Source organism: Myotis yumanensis, unplaced genomic scaffold (genome assembly GCF_028538775.1).
Source record: "Myotis yumanensis isolate MYYU_CA2020_CCGP unplaced genomic scaffold, mMyoYum1.0.hap1 SCAF_1, whole genome shotgun sequence".
Taxonomy (NCBI): Eukaryota; Metazoa; Chordata; class Mammalia; order Chiroptera; family Vespertilionidae; genus Myotis; species Myotis yumanensis.
In genome coordinates, this window is record NW_027223752.1 from 119,071,334 (window position 1) to 119,089,991 (window position 18,658).

Here is an 18,658-nt window from a genome sequence, read left to right on the forward strand (position 1 = left end):
AGGCTTCTGTTCTTTGGGAGTCCTAGTGTGGCAGATCAACACGATAAATTATATGTACGGCACTACGTTAAGAGCTTCCAGAAAGCAGCTTCGGGGTTTATTCATTTTGAGGCCTAGGTTCTGGGTCATATTTGAAGGGTTGAGATGGAACTCATTTAAAGCTAAATGCGGAAAAGGTGGCAGGCATTTCAATAGCGCCCTTTATTCATTCAACAAATACTTGAATACTTACTATGTGGAGGACATATTCTAAGAAGTAATATAGGACAGTGGCTTTTCAAACTCAACTTCAGCATTACTTAGAGTGCTTGTTAAAAGTTCTGAATCATAGATTCTGATTCGGGTCTGGATTGGAACTGGTTAGAATTTGCATTTCTAACCAGTTCCCAGGTAAAGCTGGTGCTGCTGGTCTGGGGGCCTCACTTTGAGAACCAGGCACCAAGTCCCTGCCCTCGCAGGACGCACAGTCTAGTTGGCTATGCCCAAAAGACTAAAGGTGGAGATTTCAGACATATTGTCAGGTCAGCGGGGGAGACTCGCAGGAGGCACGGAAGCCCTTAGCTGCTGTCTGTGCCTGCCACCCCCAGAGTCATCTACAAACTGAGAAGTCAGATGTGTTGCGCCCCGCCCTGGGCAGCCGTGAAGGAGCGGGCTGGAGCCCGGAGCCCAGCTCCTCGAGTCAGGTCGGGGCGGTGAGCAGAGGGTGCGCACTGGAAGGCTGGGGGCCGGGGCATCTTCCCCGGACAGGCCTCTGCGGGAGGAGAGCAGAGGAAGCCGCCCTCTCCCTCCGCGGCCCCGCCCGTGCTGGCTCTCCGCCTGCGTCCGGGGCGGTGGCGGCAGCGGCGCGGGGCGGGGCGCCGCGACCCCCGTGCCTCCCGGGCCGCCGCCGCCGCCGCTGCCCCTGCCCCCTGGGTCGTAGACGCTGCAGCCCGGCTGGCTCGGCCTTGAGGCGCCGCAGAGCCGACCGGCCCGCGAGCCATGGCCCAGGCCGGCGAGGAAGTTCTGCCCGGGCCCGAGACCGCGGTGCAGATCCGCGTTGCCATCCAGGAGGCCGAGGACGCGGAGGAGCTGGAGGACGAGGAGGAGGGCGCGGAGGCTCGGGGCGCGGGGCATCCGGCTCGGAACCTCAGCCCCGGCTGGGGCAGCGCGAGCGAGGAGGAGCCGAGCCGCGGGCACAGGTAGGCGCGGCGGCGTGCCGGGCCCAGTGGGAGCTGCCGACCCCCGGTCCGGCACCTGGGAGTTCGGGGGCGACCGCTCAGCGAGCGGAGGGGGTTGAGTCAGCCCTGCCCGGGGATGCTGCTCCGGGAGTCGCACGGTGTCAGAAGGGCTTGTGGCAGTCCTTGTGCCAGGGTCCGCAGCTCTGTAACGCGACCAAGGCTCCATCCCTCCCAGGGCTGGTGGCGGGGATCTGAGGGGCCTGTCGGTGGGCATGGTCTGGGACCCAGGAGGAAGTCCTTCCTGGGCTATCCTCTCCCTGTCCTCTCCTTCCCTGAGCTTCTAAAAAGCTCAGCCCAGCCCGGACTTTACCCTAGACTAGAGGCTGACACCCCCGCCCCCCCCCCCCCCCCCTTACCCCAGGGATTCCAGCAAATCCTCACTGCCCAGTCTGTTTATCAATCCAAATGGCTTCCCTCTCTGGGTGGGGCCAGGCACAGGGGACACTTGCTGCTGTGGGATCCCAGGAGGAGTGATTTCATGGTGTAGAGAGCTCTGTTTCACTGATTTGGTTCAGGGCTTGCTGCCTGTATCCTCCCTTGCTGGGGATTCCCATTTTCACATAGTCTTCCCCACCTGACTTGTATGCTTGCATCATCTTCTTGCTGCCTTGGCGTTGGGTTCCTGGGTGGTGGGTAGTCTGGAGCTGGTATGGCACAAGAAGCCACCTGTCTAGCCGTGCCTCTGGGCCCTGAACTTTGTCATCAACTGGAGATCTTATTCTTGTGTCCAACTAATGCCCAGGCCTTTTAGGACTGTGGTTTTGTTCCTGCTGTTGAAAGGAGAGACAGTATGGAGTATCCATAGAAATGAGAGTAGAGAATGGCAGAACTTGCAAATTCTGGGAAATGCCAACAGGCGCTTATGAAGAGCCTTCTTCTGAGACTCCTTGCACATGCTTTTAGCTGTCAGGGCTCTGCAGGATTATTCTGCAGCAGGCATAAATCTCCTTCATTGGAAAAATAGTCAACTCAAGGGCATAAGGATACTGGGACCAAAGCCATCCCCCGCCACTGGCTGACTCTTTCCCAGTGAAAAGTCTGGATTTAAGGACCCAGAGATTCAGGGTAGTCCAGTGGCGACAGAGGTATTCGAGGAGGAAAGCTGGGCCACAGCAGATGACATAGTAGATATTTCAGCACTTTACATACTATAAAGTCTGATTCATTCATTCAGGTCTGCTGAGTATTGAGAGTATAAAAATAATGACTCCACAGTCACTGGATCTCACAGTGTTGAGGAGAAGGCAGCCACCTAGTCAAATAATTTCAGAGGTCATGTATAATAGCCCCGAGTGGTTTATCCTTCTCACATTTATTTTGCCTGTGGTTAGCAAAAAGCTGTCCTCTATCCTGGGGCTAAGACAGTACCATTAGCACGGATGAAAGCTCTACTTATTTTGGGGCCCAGAAAGATCCCCTGTGGGATCTAGAATACGATCCTCAGTTCTGGTAGGCCTCTTGCCCCCACCCTCCTCACCTTCCCTCCAGAACCACCCTTTCTCCCAGCTCCAGTGGCTTGAGTCGCATAGAACATTCAGTCAGAAGCATTTCCTGCTGCCCACTGGCATAGAGTTGACCCCAGAAAATCCCTGGGGTTCTTCAGGGTAATGCAGCCAACAGAACCCAGCAGGCAGACATCCAGAGCACAAGGGGATGCAGCCAAGGACAGGATGCACACTGTCCCTCATTTGAGCCCAGCCTGGCACAGAGACGCCGCCACCCTGAGAGAACACTCTGGGGTCCCAGAGCCTGCTAGAGGCAGCCCAGGTTTCTGAATCTGCTCGGTGAGATGTGGCACCCACCCATATCATCCCCGCAGCCCACTGCTTCCTCTCCTGCCTGCCCTAACAATTCATGCTCCCACAGGCCCGATCCCCTCTAGGTCCCTGAACACAGGGTGCAGTTTGTGTCTATATGCCTTTGTAGTCACGCCTCTAGGTCCCTCTGATTGATGACTTCTAGTCAGCCCGAAGGTTTTACTGCCTCTTCCCCATCCTGACCCCAAAACTGGATTTGTTTCCTCTCCTTTGTGTTGCTGTAGCCCTCTGTCCATTTTAGTCTGCGCACTTACCCACAATTATAATTCTAGAGTTCCATATCCCTCAACAGAATATGAGCTCCGTGAATTCAGGGACCATGCTTGCCCTGTTCTCAGCACCTGGCATGTAGTGAGTATTTTCTAAATATTTGTCGAATGAATCATGTCTCTGAGATCAGAGTCACTCTATGGGGTTGAAGTATATGTGTTTCTCCTCCACTAGACAGTGAGATCCTTGAAGGCAGTGATCTTGCCGGAGTCCTCTCCATGTCTCCAGTACCTAGCCCAATACCTGGCTTATACCCAGGGACAAGGGTGGGGGGCGGGGGGGGGGGGGGTAGGACACGTATGTAATACCCTTTGTAATACTTTTAGCAAAAAAAAAATAAATAAATAAAAATAAAAAATAAAAATAAATGTTAGTGGTCTTGAAAATAAAATAGGAAGATGACCCTTAATATTTTTAAAAATGTAAAATTAAATAAAATTTAAAAAAAAATCTTTGTAACCTCCAAATGGTCATTAGTCTTCTCACATCTTGTTCACTAAAGAGTTTTTTTCCTTTTATTATCACTTTTTAACATAAAAATTTCAAACATAAAATGTGAAACAATAATACAGTTGGAAATATTTTTGTCATTTATTTGATGGACATATAATGTGTATGGTTTCTCCTGAAGCATTTACAAATATCTGGGACATAAGACTCATACCCTACATACTTCATTTTGTAGCGCTTAATAATTGCTATATTATTATTGCAATTGCGAAAATTAACAATTCCCTGCCCTAGCCTCTTTGGCTAAGTGGATAGAGCATTGGCCTGTGGACTGAAGGGTCCTGGGTTTGATTCTGATTGGGGGCACATGCCTCGGTTGCCGGCTCAGTCCCAGTAGGGGGAGTTCAGGAAGCAGCCAATCAGTAATTCTCTCTCATCATTGATATTTCTATCTTTTCCTCTCCCTTCCTCTCTGAAATCAAGAAAAATATTTTTAAAGTTTTTTTTTAAAAAGAAAATTAACAATTCCCTAATATAATCCCTAAAATAATCTAATAGTCAAGTTTCATAGTCAGGATTTCCCCAATTGCCCCATATTGTGTTTTACAGCTGTATTTTCCCCCTTTACACCAGAATCCCATCCAGGTCGAGGCATTTGCCTATTATGTGTCTTTACAATCTTTTAATCTAGAACATTACCACTTTTTAAAAAATCCTTTTCTATTTTGAAACTAAGAGGCCAGATGTCTTGTTGAATGTTTCACAGTTTGAATTGGTCTGGTTTAACTTGCTCCTTTGTGCCATGTGTGTTTCCTGTAAACTAGAAGTTAGGGCTAAAGACTTGATTAGATTCAGATGAAACATTTTGGCAAGAACACTTCATAAGCAATGCCATGGGCTTTTCATTGTGTCTCCTTAGGCAGCATGTACCATTAGTGATGCTAAATTTGACCTCTTAGTTAAGGTGGTCCCTCTATTGCAATTAACAAGTAATAGGTGCACTTCTTGTGAATATTCTTTCTCCAACCACTTTCTCCTAATGGCTGTAGCATGCACTGATGATCCTTGCTGGAGTCAGATCCTTGCCATCATTGGGGATGGCAAATTGGTGATTTTCTAATTTTATCCTTTATAGAACATTTATTTGCATTCTGCTGTAAAAGAGAGTTTTGTGTCATCACCTGGGATTGAACAGGAGTTCCTCCTAAAGAGGCAGACAGAAATGTTTAATTATTTTCCCTTTTTGAGTACTTACTTTCTGATATTAGATATTCTAGACTTAATTTATATTTTTCCTCTTCCAGTCATGGGATTTAGCCATTTCCACAGGAATCCTTAGTTTTTCAAATACTAGTGAAAAGATATTTAGAAACCAAGACTTGGATTTGAGTGCTAATTTCTACCGGGGCACCATTGCTTTCAGGTCCTTTCAATTGACAGAGCTAGGAAATGTTTTCTTTTTAAATTTATATTGTTAATTCTAATTTAATATTGTAAGGTTTTGCTTTACTTCCTTTAATTTTACACTGGAACTCTTGATTTCTAATAATATTAACCTATTCATTTGTTTGCTTTGTCTTACAATGTATAAAATGATTTAAAATTATAATACTAAATATTAGTACAAATAATAAGCCACTGAGCACACCTGCTTTTCATATAGCAAACAGAAACATCTAGGCTTCTTTCTCTCCATAATGTTTAGGGACATTGCTCAAGCGATCGTTTCCTTGCTCTGGATGATGATAATGAAAGCCTCCATTTATCAATGCCAGTTTGTGCCAGACATGGAACTAAGTACTTTGGTTTTCTGTGTGTTTTTTAAAATATGTTTTTATTGATTTCATAAAGGAAGGGAGAGGGAGAGAGAGAAACATCAATGATGAGAGAAAATCATTGATTGGCTTCCCCCTGCACACACCCCCCACCCCACTGGGGATCAAGCCCGCAACCCGGGCATGTGTCCTGACCAGGAATCGAACTGTGACCTTCTGGTTCATAGGTCGATGCACAAATCACTGAGCCAGGTTGGTCAGGCTGGAACTAAGTACTTTGTTCCTTTGCTCCTCATCACAAATCATTATTTAGATCTGCAGAAACATCCACTAGTTATACTCTTCCTAGGCACTGAGAACATATCCAAACATCATGTCAGAAGATAGGTCATGATCTCTAATAAATATATCAGAACCGTGGGCACACAGGACAGGATGTAGCCTCTGCTAGTGACATCCAAAATGGAGTTGTTCCCAAGGTGCCTTTTCCGAAGTTGAACAAACTTGCATATCTTCAATCTGTCTCTAAGAAGAACCTTTATCTTCTGAGTCTGCCCTCGTGTTTTCATATCGCATCATCAATTTGGCTGCCTTTTTGAACTTCTTCAGATTCTTATCTTTTTCTAGAGACAAGGCAAAAGAAACTTCACACAGATGGAACTAAACCCTAGTGCTTTTCATAAATGGTGTTTTCTCAGTATTCTCCTTGTTGCTGTCCAGCATTTTCCTGGTCTCGGTGGCCAAAGCACCATATCAGACCATCTGCAAGGACAGATGAGTCCAAGAGGTCTTTCCTGTGTTGAAAGTCTCAGTGAGGAGCTCACTACTCCACCATTTTAGATTGGATATTTTCCTTCTGTAAAGTTTCATAGATTAACCACTCAATTAACATATCCAAATTAGCTTGAGATTTTATGAGAAAAGCCTTGGATATTTTATGCTGTATTTGTTTCTCCAGATTATTTGTAAATATGATAAATATTTCAACACTGGCCTATGGAGCCCAGTCCTCTGTTTTGAAATGTGCCCCCTATTTCTACACTATGTTTCTATTTCTAGCAGGCTTTATAAGAATTTATCACCACTCCCAATGTACAATGCTTTATTTAAAATGAAACAATAATGTAAACATAAAACTTAAATCTTTTTCAAAGTTCTCTTGAAAGGCCACTAACAAGCCCAGATGATGGGCTCAGGAATTGAACATCGACCTATAAACCAGGAGGTTATGGTTCAATTTCTAGTCAGGGCACATGCCCAGGGCTCAATCCCCAGTGTGGGGTGTGTAGGAGGCAGCCTATCAATGATTCTCTCTCATCATTAATGTTTCTCTCCCTCTCCCTCTCCCTCTCTTTCTCCCTCTCCTTTTCTCTCTGAAATCCATAAAAATATATTTTTAAAAAAGAAAGGGCACTAAAGATATCCACCAGTAACCATACTTATACTTTCTGTCTCAAAGAATCCTGATAGGCATGATTTGCCCTTACAGAAATGATTCACTTTATACTGGTGGTACTTTTTAAATTCCTACTGTGTGCAAGGCTCTTGGTTGATGCTAGAATGAAAGAACCCAATATGAACCCTGCTCTCCAGGCACTTTGAGTTCAGGACACTAAAAAGAAGTGCACCCAAGTAGTTCCAATACAAGTATAGACAGGTGTTAGTTGAAAGCTCAAATGACTTCCTTCTTGGGAGAATTGCATTTGAGATGAACCTTGATGTCTAGCTAGGATTTATACTTGAGAGATGGGGCAAAGCATTCAAGGAGATGGGAACAGTATGCTCAAAGGCCTAGAGTTCAGAAACCTTGGGACCCTTATAAGGAACTGTAAGTCTTTTTTTTAGTTTTCTCAAAATATATTTTTATTGATTTCAGAGAGGAAGAGAGAGGGAGAGAGAGATAGAAACATCAATGATGAGAGAGAATCATTGGTCGGCTGCCTTCTGCACACCCCACACTGGGGATCAAGCCCGCAACCTGGGCATGTGCTCTGACCAGGAATCGAACTGTGACCTCCTGGTTCATAGATGGACACTCAATCACTGAGCCATGCTGGCTGGGCGGAACTATAAGTCTTTTTTAAAATGTTCTATTGATTTTGGAGAGAGGGGAAGAGAGAGAGAGAAGCATCGATCAGTTGCCTCCTGTATGTGTCTGACCAAGGATCAAACCCACAACCTAGGTATGTACCCTGACCGGAAATCAAACCTAAAACCTTTTGGTGTACCAATGACACTCCAGCCAGCCTTCCACCAGGCCAGTCTTTAATTGCTTGGAGCAAAGGATCTGAAAGGAATAGGTTGAAAGAAGTTTGGAAGCCAGTTACACAGCCAGATTCTAAGTGAATGTGAATATAGAGCTAAGGACTTGGGTTTTATTTAATATGAAATAGAAAACATTGTTGTTTTGTTAACATCATCATTAGAGCAATGACATGGCTGTTCTTCAAAACATGTGCTAAGGCACAGAGTGGAAGAGGCTTAACCTGAAATGCAACTGGAGTGAGGCAGGGGCCAGAGGAGGTGGCAGGAGATGGGAAGACAGAAGCCTGGAAAGGATACAAGCGTGAAACATTGCTACAATGTTTGTAATTGTTTGTAATTAGCATTGTACAATGCTAATATCTGAGAAGTAATTCAAATTCTTCCTTTAGAACAATTGTCCAGTCTCTCTGCCTGACAATGAAAAGGGGGGAAAAAAGATTATTTTCTAAAGGAACTAAATGAACTAACTGGTGATCTAGGGCTGCTAAGGTAGAGCCTGTACCTACAATGTAAAGCCTTCTCCACATAAGCCTTTACGTGATGATTCCCTGCCTGTTCTCCCTAAAGTGAAGCCTGCCAATTGGCGTGAGCCACCTAAGAAGAAAACCAATAGGAGTGTACAGCTCTAGAGGAACCCACATGACCCACCAAGAAAAAGCTATCCAGACCTTCATTCTTCAAAAGGAATAGCCTTGGAGTCTAACTCCCCATTCCTGAAGTGTGGGCTGTGTGCAGTGACCACCTTCCAAAGTGTACAGTATGAGAAGGGAGGGGAAGGAGTCACTTTCCGATGGAGACAGACTACCTCAGCCAGATGACCAGGGTCAGCATCCACAGTGGGTAGTCATGTTGATAGTATGTAGCCTTGATATGATGTGATGAGAATGGAAATTTACTTCTGTGGTCCTCCTAGAACCCCATAGCCTCAGTCTAATCATGAGAAAACTATCAGACAAATCATAAAGAGAGACATTCTACAAGACACCTGAACACTGTCAACACTGTCAAGGTCATCAAGAACAAGGAAAGTCTGAGAAACTGTCACAGCCAAGGGGAGCCTAGTGAGACATGATGACTAAATGCAATATGACATCCTGGATGGGATCCTGCAACAGAAAAAGGATATTAGGTAAAAACTAAGAAAATCCGAATAAAGTGTGGACTTTAGCTAATAATAATGCACCAGTATTCATTAATATATTATGAATGTAAGCTATTAATAATAGAAGACGAAGCCTGGTGTGGGGTTTATGGGAACTCTCTGTACTATTTTCACAATTTTCTATAAATCTAAAAACTATTCTAAAATAAGTTAATTTTTTAAATGTTTATAAAGAAAAAGATGAATTGTTTACCAGTCACATGAAGAAAATCAATGACATGAAAGTTAAATAGAAAAACTGACCTCAGAGGACACAGAGGTGACACTGTTGGAAACAAAAAGACTAAAAAATGTGTACTCCAGTTAGTACCCTGAGAGGGAATTTAAAATATTGCATCCACAAAACAAGAACAAGATGCTCTTAAAAAGGAACAATTTGAAAACATAAAGGAGTTCTTAGAGAATAAATAAATAATTACTAAAATTAAAAAATTCACTAGGAGAGGTTGGAAGATAATGTCAAGGAAATCTCTTACATGTAAATCAAAGACAAAGGCAAAGACAGACAATATGAGAGAAAAGAGACATAGAGGACTAATCCAGATGGTCAGTCAACTAACAGGGCTTTAAAAAACAAATGTAACCTTAGCAAATGCCTTCAACCTGCAGTGAACAATACTCAGAAAAATAGATATAACTGATTAACTTTTAACTTTTACTGTCTTTAGACAAAACATGGAAAATTAATTACAAATTAGAATGTAAATGTTATGAACCATTACAAAATGAAATAAAGGTATATCTGATAAAATTTGGAGGTTTGGAAATGGAAGGAGAAGTGAAGGAAAAGGTAGAGTAATAATATGCTTATCATGTGTAGTGAGGAATTGAGAAATATTATTTAATGTTGATAGAGTAAGAAACAGAATTTAAAAACACAGCATTATTTAAAAACACAAAAAGACAAGAATATAAAATGTTTTAATATATATTTTTAATCCTCACCTGAGGATATTTTTCCCTTGATTTTTAGAGAGTGGAAAGTAGGGAAAGACAGAGAGAAATATCAATGTGAGAGAAACACATCGATTGGTTGCCTCTCTCCTGCATGCATCCTGACCAGGGCTGAGGCTGTGGTATGTGCCCTTGACTGGAATCTAACCCACCACTCTACTTTCTGTCTATGAATTTGATTATTCTAGGGACCTCATATAAATGGAATCATACAGTAATTGTCCTTATGTGACTGGCTTATTTCACTTCGCATAATGTCCTCAGGGTTCATTCATATCATAGTATGTGTCAGAATTTTCTTTTTGAGGCTGAAATCTATTTCACTGTATGTACATACCACATCTTGTTTACCCATTTATCCATCAATGGACTTTGAGTTGCTTCCATCTTTTGGCTATTGTGAATAATGCTGTTGGGAACACATTCTCCCAACAGAGTAAAAGCACACTGATGCTTTCGGTGGACTAGTGAGTGTGTCTGTACCAGCAGTTGTTCTCTCTGCTCAGAACATGGTAATGGAAGCTGTGGGTCGGGTGTTCATGCTCTTGGACATAAAGCTACCACATAGGAAAGCAGCTATATTTTTTTCTGGAAGTAATTTTTAACTAATCCTTTTTATTGTGGAGTATATGTAGTATTTGTATAATGCATAATTTAATTTGGTAATAAATATACTAATGATAACTCACCTTTGATAACTTTTAATGATGATATCCACTATGATTTGGATAATAACACATTCCCTAAATATTTGTGGCTTTGAAGTTTTTATAACCCCTTTGTGAAAGGTTGACCACCCTGAAGAAGCTTTGCCCAGGATTTCCTTGGCTTGTTCTCATGATCTATTCTCAGGAGGGGAAGTCATCCAGGTGGAGCTGCTGGGGGTGTGGGTTTCATTTAGAAGCCCCCCGTGAGTGGGATTGTTTCAGATTCCAGGGCAGGGTCCCAACGAAACCTGGAAAATATTGTGTGTGCTGGCGTTGGAGACACAGTTTGATCCTAGATCTGCCTCTTATGAATGAGCAAATGGATGTATCTGTCGTTCACTGAGCTCTAGGGGTATGCAGGAGCTCTTCTGGATATGGGATGTCTTAATCCATCTAACCGTCACAATAATCCTATCATGACTCCCAATTTACAGAAATGGCACCGAGGTGTGGCAGTGGAGCTCCTGCCCAGTTTGACTCAGTTAATAAATGGTGGTGTCAGGATTCAAACCCAGGCAGTGTAACTCTAGAACTGGGACTCTTAGTCACTTTGCCAAACTATCTTCTGGAAATCAGGATTTGCAGGGTGGAGGTAGGGAGGGAAGGATAAGGAGTGAGTTGTGAAAAGCATCGGGTAGCAGAGCAGCACATAAATATTAGTAGAGAGTGTTGTTGTATTAATGGCCCCCTCTCTTTGTTAAAAACAAAAGCATGATTTCTTAGCTTTTTGGAAGCAAAACCTATCCTCTGTGGCCATGTGATCACCCCCTCTGTGGAGTCCAATTCAGGTATGGCTCAGTGCAATTTCCTAGGGCTGCTGTAACAAAGCATCACAAATTGGAGGGCCTAGAACGGTGATGGCAAACCTTTTGAGCTCAGCGTGTCAGCATTTTGAAAAACCCTAACTTAACTCTGGTGCCATGTCACATACAGAAATTTTTTGATATTTGCGACCATAGTAAAACAAAGATTTATATTTTTGATATTTATTTTATATATTTAAATGCCATTTAACAAAGAAAAATCAACCAAAAAAATGAGTTCGCATGTCACCTCTGACACGCATGTCATAGGTTCGCCATCACTGGCCTAGAACAACAGAAAATTATTGCCTCTCAGTTCTGGAGGCCAGAAGTCTGAAATCAAGGTGTCAGTGGGGGCATGCTCCCTCTCAAGGTGCTATGGAAGGGTCTGGCCTAGGCATTTTTTTGGCAGTCTTTGATGTTCCTTGACTTCTGCATGCCCCCCTTTCCCCGTCGCTGCCTTCATCTTCACACAGCATTCTCTCTGTGTGTCCGGATTCCCCTTTTAAAGATGAGTCATACTGGATTGGGGACCTTCCTGCTCTGATATGGCCTCATCTTCAACTAATGACACCTGTAAGACTCTTTCCAAATAAGGTCACATTCTGAGCTGGGAATGTTGGGACTTCAACATATGAATTCTGGGTGGGGGGAGACAATTCAGCTCATAACACCCAGTGTCTCCTTCTGGTCTCAGTGGCACCACAACAAGTGGGGGCGAGAATGAGCATGAGGACCTGGAGCAGGAGTGGAAGCCTCCAGACGAGGAGTTAATCAGGAAACTGGTGGATCAGATTGAATTCTACTTTTCCGATGAAAACTTGGAAAAGGATGCCTTCCTGCTAAAGCACGTGAGGAGGAACAAGTTGGGATATGTGAGTGTCAAGCTACTCACATCCTTCAAAAAGGTGAGGCCTCAATGTCAGAGCTGCCCCAAGGGTTTCAAGGCTGTTTGGGGTTATGGGTCAAAATATTTTTTACCCTTTTCAAACGTAATGACTAGTAATTTTTTACTTCCTCTGAGGCCTGGAAAAAGAGAAAAATGATCAAGAGGAGGGATTTGGGATTGTCCCACACTATGAAAAGGGTCCTGGGTTTGGGGACAGATCTCAGCAATGGCCTTTTGAGACACCTACCAGGCCTAGAATTATATGCAATTCAAGCTTTTCATTTGTATAGTTGAATAAATAAAAGGAGGAAAGAGTGCTCAGAACTCTGGGAGATAAGCCCTTCTCCAAGATTTCAGCCGCCTTTGTGTGCAATGCCACCTTCATCTGTAGATGGAGATGTGGGAAATCTGCCTGTTGCTGCCGTCTGGGCAGCAGACCGCATGGCCCTGCTGTGTACACATCCAGCAAGTGGACCGTGTTTGCCTGCTTCTCAAAGAGCTGACAGATAAGTTGGCCTCAGAACTCTGCCTCCCTTGAGGGAAGTGTGTTTACTAGAATGGAAAAGCACTACGCTGACTGTTGTATAATGAAATGTGTAATGAGTAGGTCCTGGCCAAGTTGTCAGGAAGCACCCAGACTGCTTCTCTGCCTCAGGTCCTGGTGTGCTCTGCCCTCGTCTGTTGTTCTCTTTATTTTATTCATTCATCAAGCATACTCATCCTATATGCTGAGTCCTGTGTTAGGCACAGGATATACAAGATGAATTTGGCATTCCCTTGCCTTTGCAAAGTCCAGTGAAGGAGAGAGAGACTAGTGAAGGGCTACAATATGACCTTAGACAGCACCATGAAAGAAAGCAAGCACTGTTGTTGGTGAGTTGCTTAGAGCAACTAATCCTGATTGGAGAATTGGGAAGTCTTCCCAGAAGTGGCGACATTAAAGTTGGATCTTGGAGAATGAGTAGGAGTTTTCAACATACAGGAGAGGGGAAGGGGCATTTCATGTTACAACGGAAAAACCTACTCTCCTCCTGTGTACCTCCTTTGCTGCCACACTGTTCCCACACTCACACTTCAATAGAAGTTGAGGGGAGGGTTCCCACACCAAGCATTTCTGTGACACAGCTGAGTGTCCTCACTTCACCTCAATTCTGACACTGTCTACCTGGAGATGGCATTAGATCCCAGAGGTTAAGGGCTCAGTCCCACAGACTGACCCCCACTTCGGGTGCCAATCACAAGTAGTAGGTCCCCAGGTTACCCACAACTTCTGTCCAACTTGGCTACAAATCAGAGGTTCCTGTGGCCTCTTCCCCTTGGATTCGATTATTTGCCAAAATAGCTCACAGAACTCAGGGAAACACTTACATTTACCAGTTGGACATAACAAAGAATACAGATGAATAACCAGGTGAAGAGATACAAGGGATGGGATTTGGGAGGGTCCTGAGCACAGGAACGCCTGTCCCGGTGGAGTTGGGGTGCACCACCCTCCATGTAGGCAGATGTGTTCACCCACCTAGAAGCTCTCCAAATCCCCTACTACTGGGATTTTTTTGGAGGCTTCCTCACCTAAAAGTGATCATTATTAACTTCATTTCCACCCTTTCTCCCCTCTCAGAGGATGGGGCAGAGGCCTGAAAGTTCTAAGCTTCATATTATGACCCAGTCTTTCTGGTGACCAGCCCCATCCAGGAGCTTTGGGAGCCCACCCAGGGTCACCTCATTAGAACAAAAGATGCTGCTAGTGCTCTGATCCCTCAGGACTTGGCAAAAGGGTTCAGGAGCTCAGTGCCAGGAATGGGAATGAAGACCAAATACATATATTTCTTATTATAAATCGCAATATCACACATGTGCAGAGAACAGTGAGCAAGCCTTCACATGCAGAGTGTCGAGAGCCCCAAAATGCAGCAGCCAGTGGAATCATCCTATACATTTCTTTTTTCCTCCCCCGACGCCCAGGAGTCATCCTGATTTTCTTTCCTTTTTAACTTGCCACTTAGGTATCTATTTAGGAGGTGTCTTCTCTGTTGAAAACCTGCCGCAGAGTGGACACAGACTCCCCCATGCCTCCAAAATGAGAGCAAAGACCTTTTTCCTTTGACAGGGTTTCCTGCTAATCATAATAGCAAACCTATATGACAAAGGTAACAAACAGGGAAATGACAGTGTTTTAAAATCTCACCAAGTTCTTTCAGTAATTGCACAAAGCCCGCAGCTTCCTGGTTCCTCTTCTTAGGTGCCTGGCCACTCCTAAAAGCTCAGACACAGGCCTGGGACGCTCAGACTGAGATTCTCATGGACCTTGCTCCCGGCTCTGGAGAGGTGCTTGCCAGAACCTGCTCTTCTCTTCACTGGCCATGGCCAGCGGCCACTTCTCCAGCCTCTGAGCAAGGCAGCACTGGCCGCCTCCGGGCACCGTCCGCTCAGGCTCCGGGCTTAGGCAGTAGATTGTCCTCTCCAGAGTCTCCCTCCCTGACCTGTTTTGGAGAAGGCTTCCCATGTTCTACCCTCAAAAGGACCACTGTTTGGCTCTCCCACAACCTGGCACTGACCTGCGGTCATCATTTCACCCTTTCTGGATCCCTCATTACACCCACTCACCTCCAGTCCAACTCTTTCCCTGGACCCACTTCTCTCTGCCCTTAGCCTGGGTCACAGTGATCAGCCACCATTGTCTGTGTGTAGGTGACTTGTGGTTCCCACATCCTAAGCACAAACCCGGTTATTTCATCTGGAGGCCACAGGCTAGAGTGGAAGTGTCCTCTTTCCAGGAGCCTGCCTGTGCGCTTGAGAGCTCTGCCAAGGTCCTCCCAATGCTGCCCTGTGAGGGAGTCCTCCTTCTTGAGTCCAGGGAAGTTCCTGCTTTGGTTCCTCTGCAGAACAGCTTGCTCTGGCCTGGCCTCAGAGGACTCGGGGTGATCTCGCCATTCCTGGATCAGGCCACCCACCCCACCCATCTCTACCGTTTCTTCAGGATGACTCATTCTTCCTGGCATTCCCTCACTGAAAGTGGGCCTCTTGAAAATTACTGTTTTATCATATAAATATAGCTTTCACATACTGCAACATTGATACCCACACTTTCCACTGTGAGGAGGGGCTCTATTGAATCATTCTTCATGAGGCCCAAGTTGCATTTAATTCCAAGTTGAAACAACTCAAATTATTTCCAGGAGATATTGCAGTGAAATATGAAACATTTTTTGGAACCTCCTCTGTAGCAAAGGCATAAATGCAGATATACAGCTTCAGAAAGGTCATCAGTGTGAAAACAAGCATTGGCAAAACAAATGATGCATTTCTGTAGATTCTTTTAAATTTTGAAAATGAACTGCATGCTAATAAACACTGATTTTATAATCATTCAAAGTGCATATACATTTTTGGGGGGACACCCTATGTTTATTCATTTAATCCTCAGACGGACTCCATGAGGTAGGCATATTAACATCCCCATTTCACAAATGAGGAATTTGAGGCACTGGGAGGTTGAATAACTTTTTAGGTCTCACTGCCAGTTAGAGGTGAGCCTTGCATTTGTGCATCCAACAGCCTTGGTCCAGAGCCTGCAGGTTTAATCTCTAAACTTGTTCAGAATAGATAGAATATTTCCATCAGCATGACAAGTCCTTTTGGACAGCACTGCTCTAAATTGTGCTGCCTCATTTGAAATTCTGTAAAGATGTTTGTTCCTTCATTCATTCACTAGATTTTTGAGTGCCTGCTCACACCTGGTATGATTGTAGATAGCAGTCCTTGGGAATAAGGAAAGGTGGGAGGGAGATTACAGAGGACACAAGGTAGACCAGGACATTGGGTGCCATTTCAGATTTGCTTTGTGTTCTTCAGGTGAAACACCTTACACGGGACTGGAGAACCACAGCACATGCCCTCAAGTACTCGGTGACCCTAGAGTTGAATGAGGACCACCGGAAGGTGAGGAGGACCACCCCTGTCCCTCTCTTCCCCAATGAGAACCTCCCCAGCAAGATGCTCCTGGTCTATGATCTCTACCTGTCCCCTAAGCTGTGGGCCCTGGGCGCCCCGCAGAAGAATGGGAGGGTGCAAGAGAAGGTGATGGAACACCTACTCAAGCTCTTTGGGACCTTTGGCGTCATTTCATCAGTGCGGATCCTCAAACCTGGGAGAGAGCTGCCCCCTGACATTCGGAGGATTAGCAGCCGGTACAGCCAGGTGGGGACCCAAGAATGTGCCATTGTGGAGTTCGAGGAGGTGGAAGCCGCCATCAAAGCCCATGAGTTTATGATCACGGAATCTCAGGGCAAAGAGAACATGAAAGCTGTTCTGATTGGTATGAAGCCACCCAAAAAGAAACCTCCCAAAGACAAGACCCACGATGAGGAGCCCACTGCGAGCATCCACTTGAACAAGTCCCCAAACAAGAGAGTTGAGGAGCTTCAATACATGGGTGACGAGTCTTCTGCGAACAGCTCCTCTGACCCCGAGAGCAATCCCACGTCCCCTATGGCTGGCCGGCGGCATGTGGCCACCAATAAACTCAGCCCTTCTGGCCACCAGAATCTCTTTCTGAGTCCAAATGCCTCTCCGTGCTCAAGTCCTTGGAGCAGCCCCTTGGCTCAACGCAGAGGCGTTTCCAGAAAATCCCCACTGGCCGAGGAAGGTAGGCTGAACTGTAGCACCAGTCCTGAGATCCTTCGCAAGTGCATGGATTATTCCTCCGACAGCAGCATCACTCCCTCTGGCAGCCCCTGGGTTCGGAGGCGCCGCCAAGCTGAGATGGGGATACAGGAGAAGAGCCCCAGAGCGAGTCCCCTGCTCTCTCGGAAGATGCAGAGTGCAGATGGGTTACCTGTGGGGGTGCTGAGGTTGCCCAGAGGCCCTGACAACACCAGAGGATTCCATGGTGCACACGAGAGGAGCAGGGCCCATGTATAAATACCTTCTATTTTTAATACCGGCTCCATTGAAAACCACCTGTTTTCAAGGTTCTGATAAATGCCTGGCATGCCATAGAATGAAATTAAGTCCCCTTTCAAGAATTTTGTATACATATGAACCTGTTAATTTATATGTTTGTAGTGTATATAGATTGTCTGGACACCCTGGTTTTAAGGCCATCTTCTAGTTCAGGAGACCCCTTCCTCCCAACACGACCGCTGTTGTGATGCTGTCCAGCGTGTGTGTGAACGTCACGGCTCCGTACGGCTGTGGGATGGGCTCTCGGGAAGCCTGGCAGCCAGCCTCTTCTTTGGGGCAGGATTCTTCTCCTTCTCTTTGGTGAGCTGTCCTCGGCCACGCGGCGTCCTCAGAGCCTAGAAGAGTTCTTTTGTGCAGTGGCAACTCGTTAAACCTGTAGCATGGTGTTTTTTAGGATCTAATGTATGTTTTCTGTCAAGTGAATAAAAAATAAAACACTCAAGCCCGGCCGCGTGGCTCAGTGGTTGAGTGTTGACCTATGAACCTGGAGGTCACGGTTCGATTCCTGGTCAGGGCACATGCCCGAACTGCAGGCTAGATCCCCAGTAGGGGGCATGCAGGAGGTAGCCAATCAATGATTCTCTCTCATCATTGATGTTTCTATCTCTCTCTCCTTCTCCTTTCCTCTCTGAAATCAATGAAAATCTATTTTAAAAAATAAATAAAATAAAACACTCAACTGGGAGTGTTGGCTCTGAAATCGTGCCTGACAAATACCTGCCTCCTGACAAGGCTGTGGTTAGTGTGTCATGAGGCCCTGAAGTGCTTCACCAAAACATTTCTTGAGTGTGCCTCACGGCAGCCCTGGGGCTCGTGGCAGCCTGAGAGGTGGCAGAGTTTATGCAGATGTTAGAGCACCACCCCTCTCATCACAATGAATCACAGATCAGAAGACAGTTCTGTGTAGACCAAGCTCTCTAGATGTGATCTCCCTGGACTGGCATTGACATCACTTGGGAATCTGTTAGAAATGCAAATTTTCAGGCCTGCTGAATCAAAAACTCTGGGAGACGGGCCTGGAATCTGGATTTTAACAAGCCTGCCTGATGATTCTGAGAACAAAGGTGTGGGACTAGAGGTCACATAGTGTGACTGCCACATGCCACCCCCGACTTCCTAGACCTTAGGCAGTTACTAGCCACAGTCAGCCTCGTTATATCCCTGCAAAATGCTTGTCTTGATGGCAGTGCCCGAAATGCAGTTGCTCCTTTTCCTCGGATTAATGTCCATTATCACTGGAAGCTGCCTGAGTGTCGCTGAAAGTGCACTGGCCAAGGCTTCAGTGTTGGCTTATTCGGGGGGATTTGAGGCAAGTCACATTTAATGGAATTTGTTAATATTATTGAATAGTGATTAGATGCCAGGAGCTATGCTGAGAGTTTTC

The 18,658-nt window shown here is 45.3% G+C and overlaps 1 protein-coding gene across 1 annotated transcript; it reads left to right on the forward strand.

The window, feature by feature from the left end:
* The first annotated feature begins 565 nt into the window (after nt 1–565).
* On the forward strand, nt 566–17,953 carry LARP6 (La ribonucleoprotein 6, translational regulator). The gene is made up of 3 exons (XM_070431200.1): nt 566–1,178; nt 12,118–12,328; nt 16,165–17,953. The coding sequence occupies exons 1-3, from the start codon at nt 979–981 to the stop codon at nt 17,230–17,232; spliced, it is 1,479 nt and encodes a 492-aa protein (XP_070287301.1). The 5' UTR covers nt 566–978; the 3' UTR covers nt 17,233–17,953.
* The last annotated feature ends 705 nt before the right edge of the window (nt 17,954–18,658 follow it).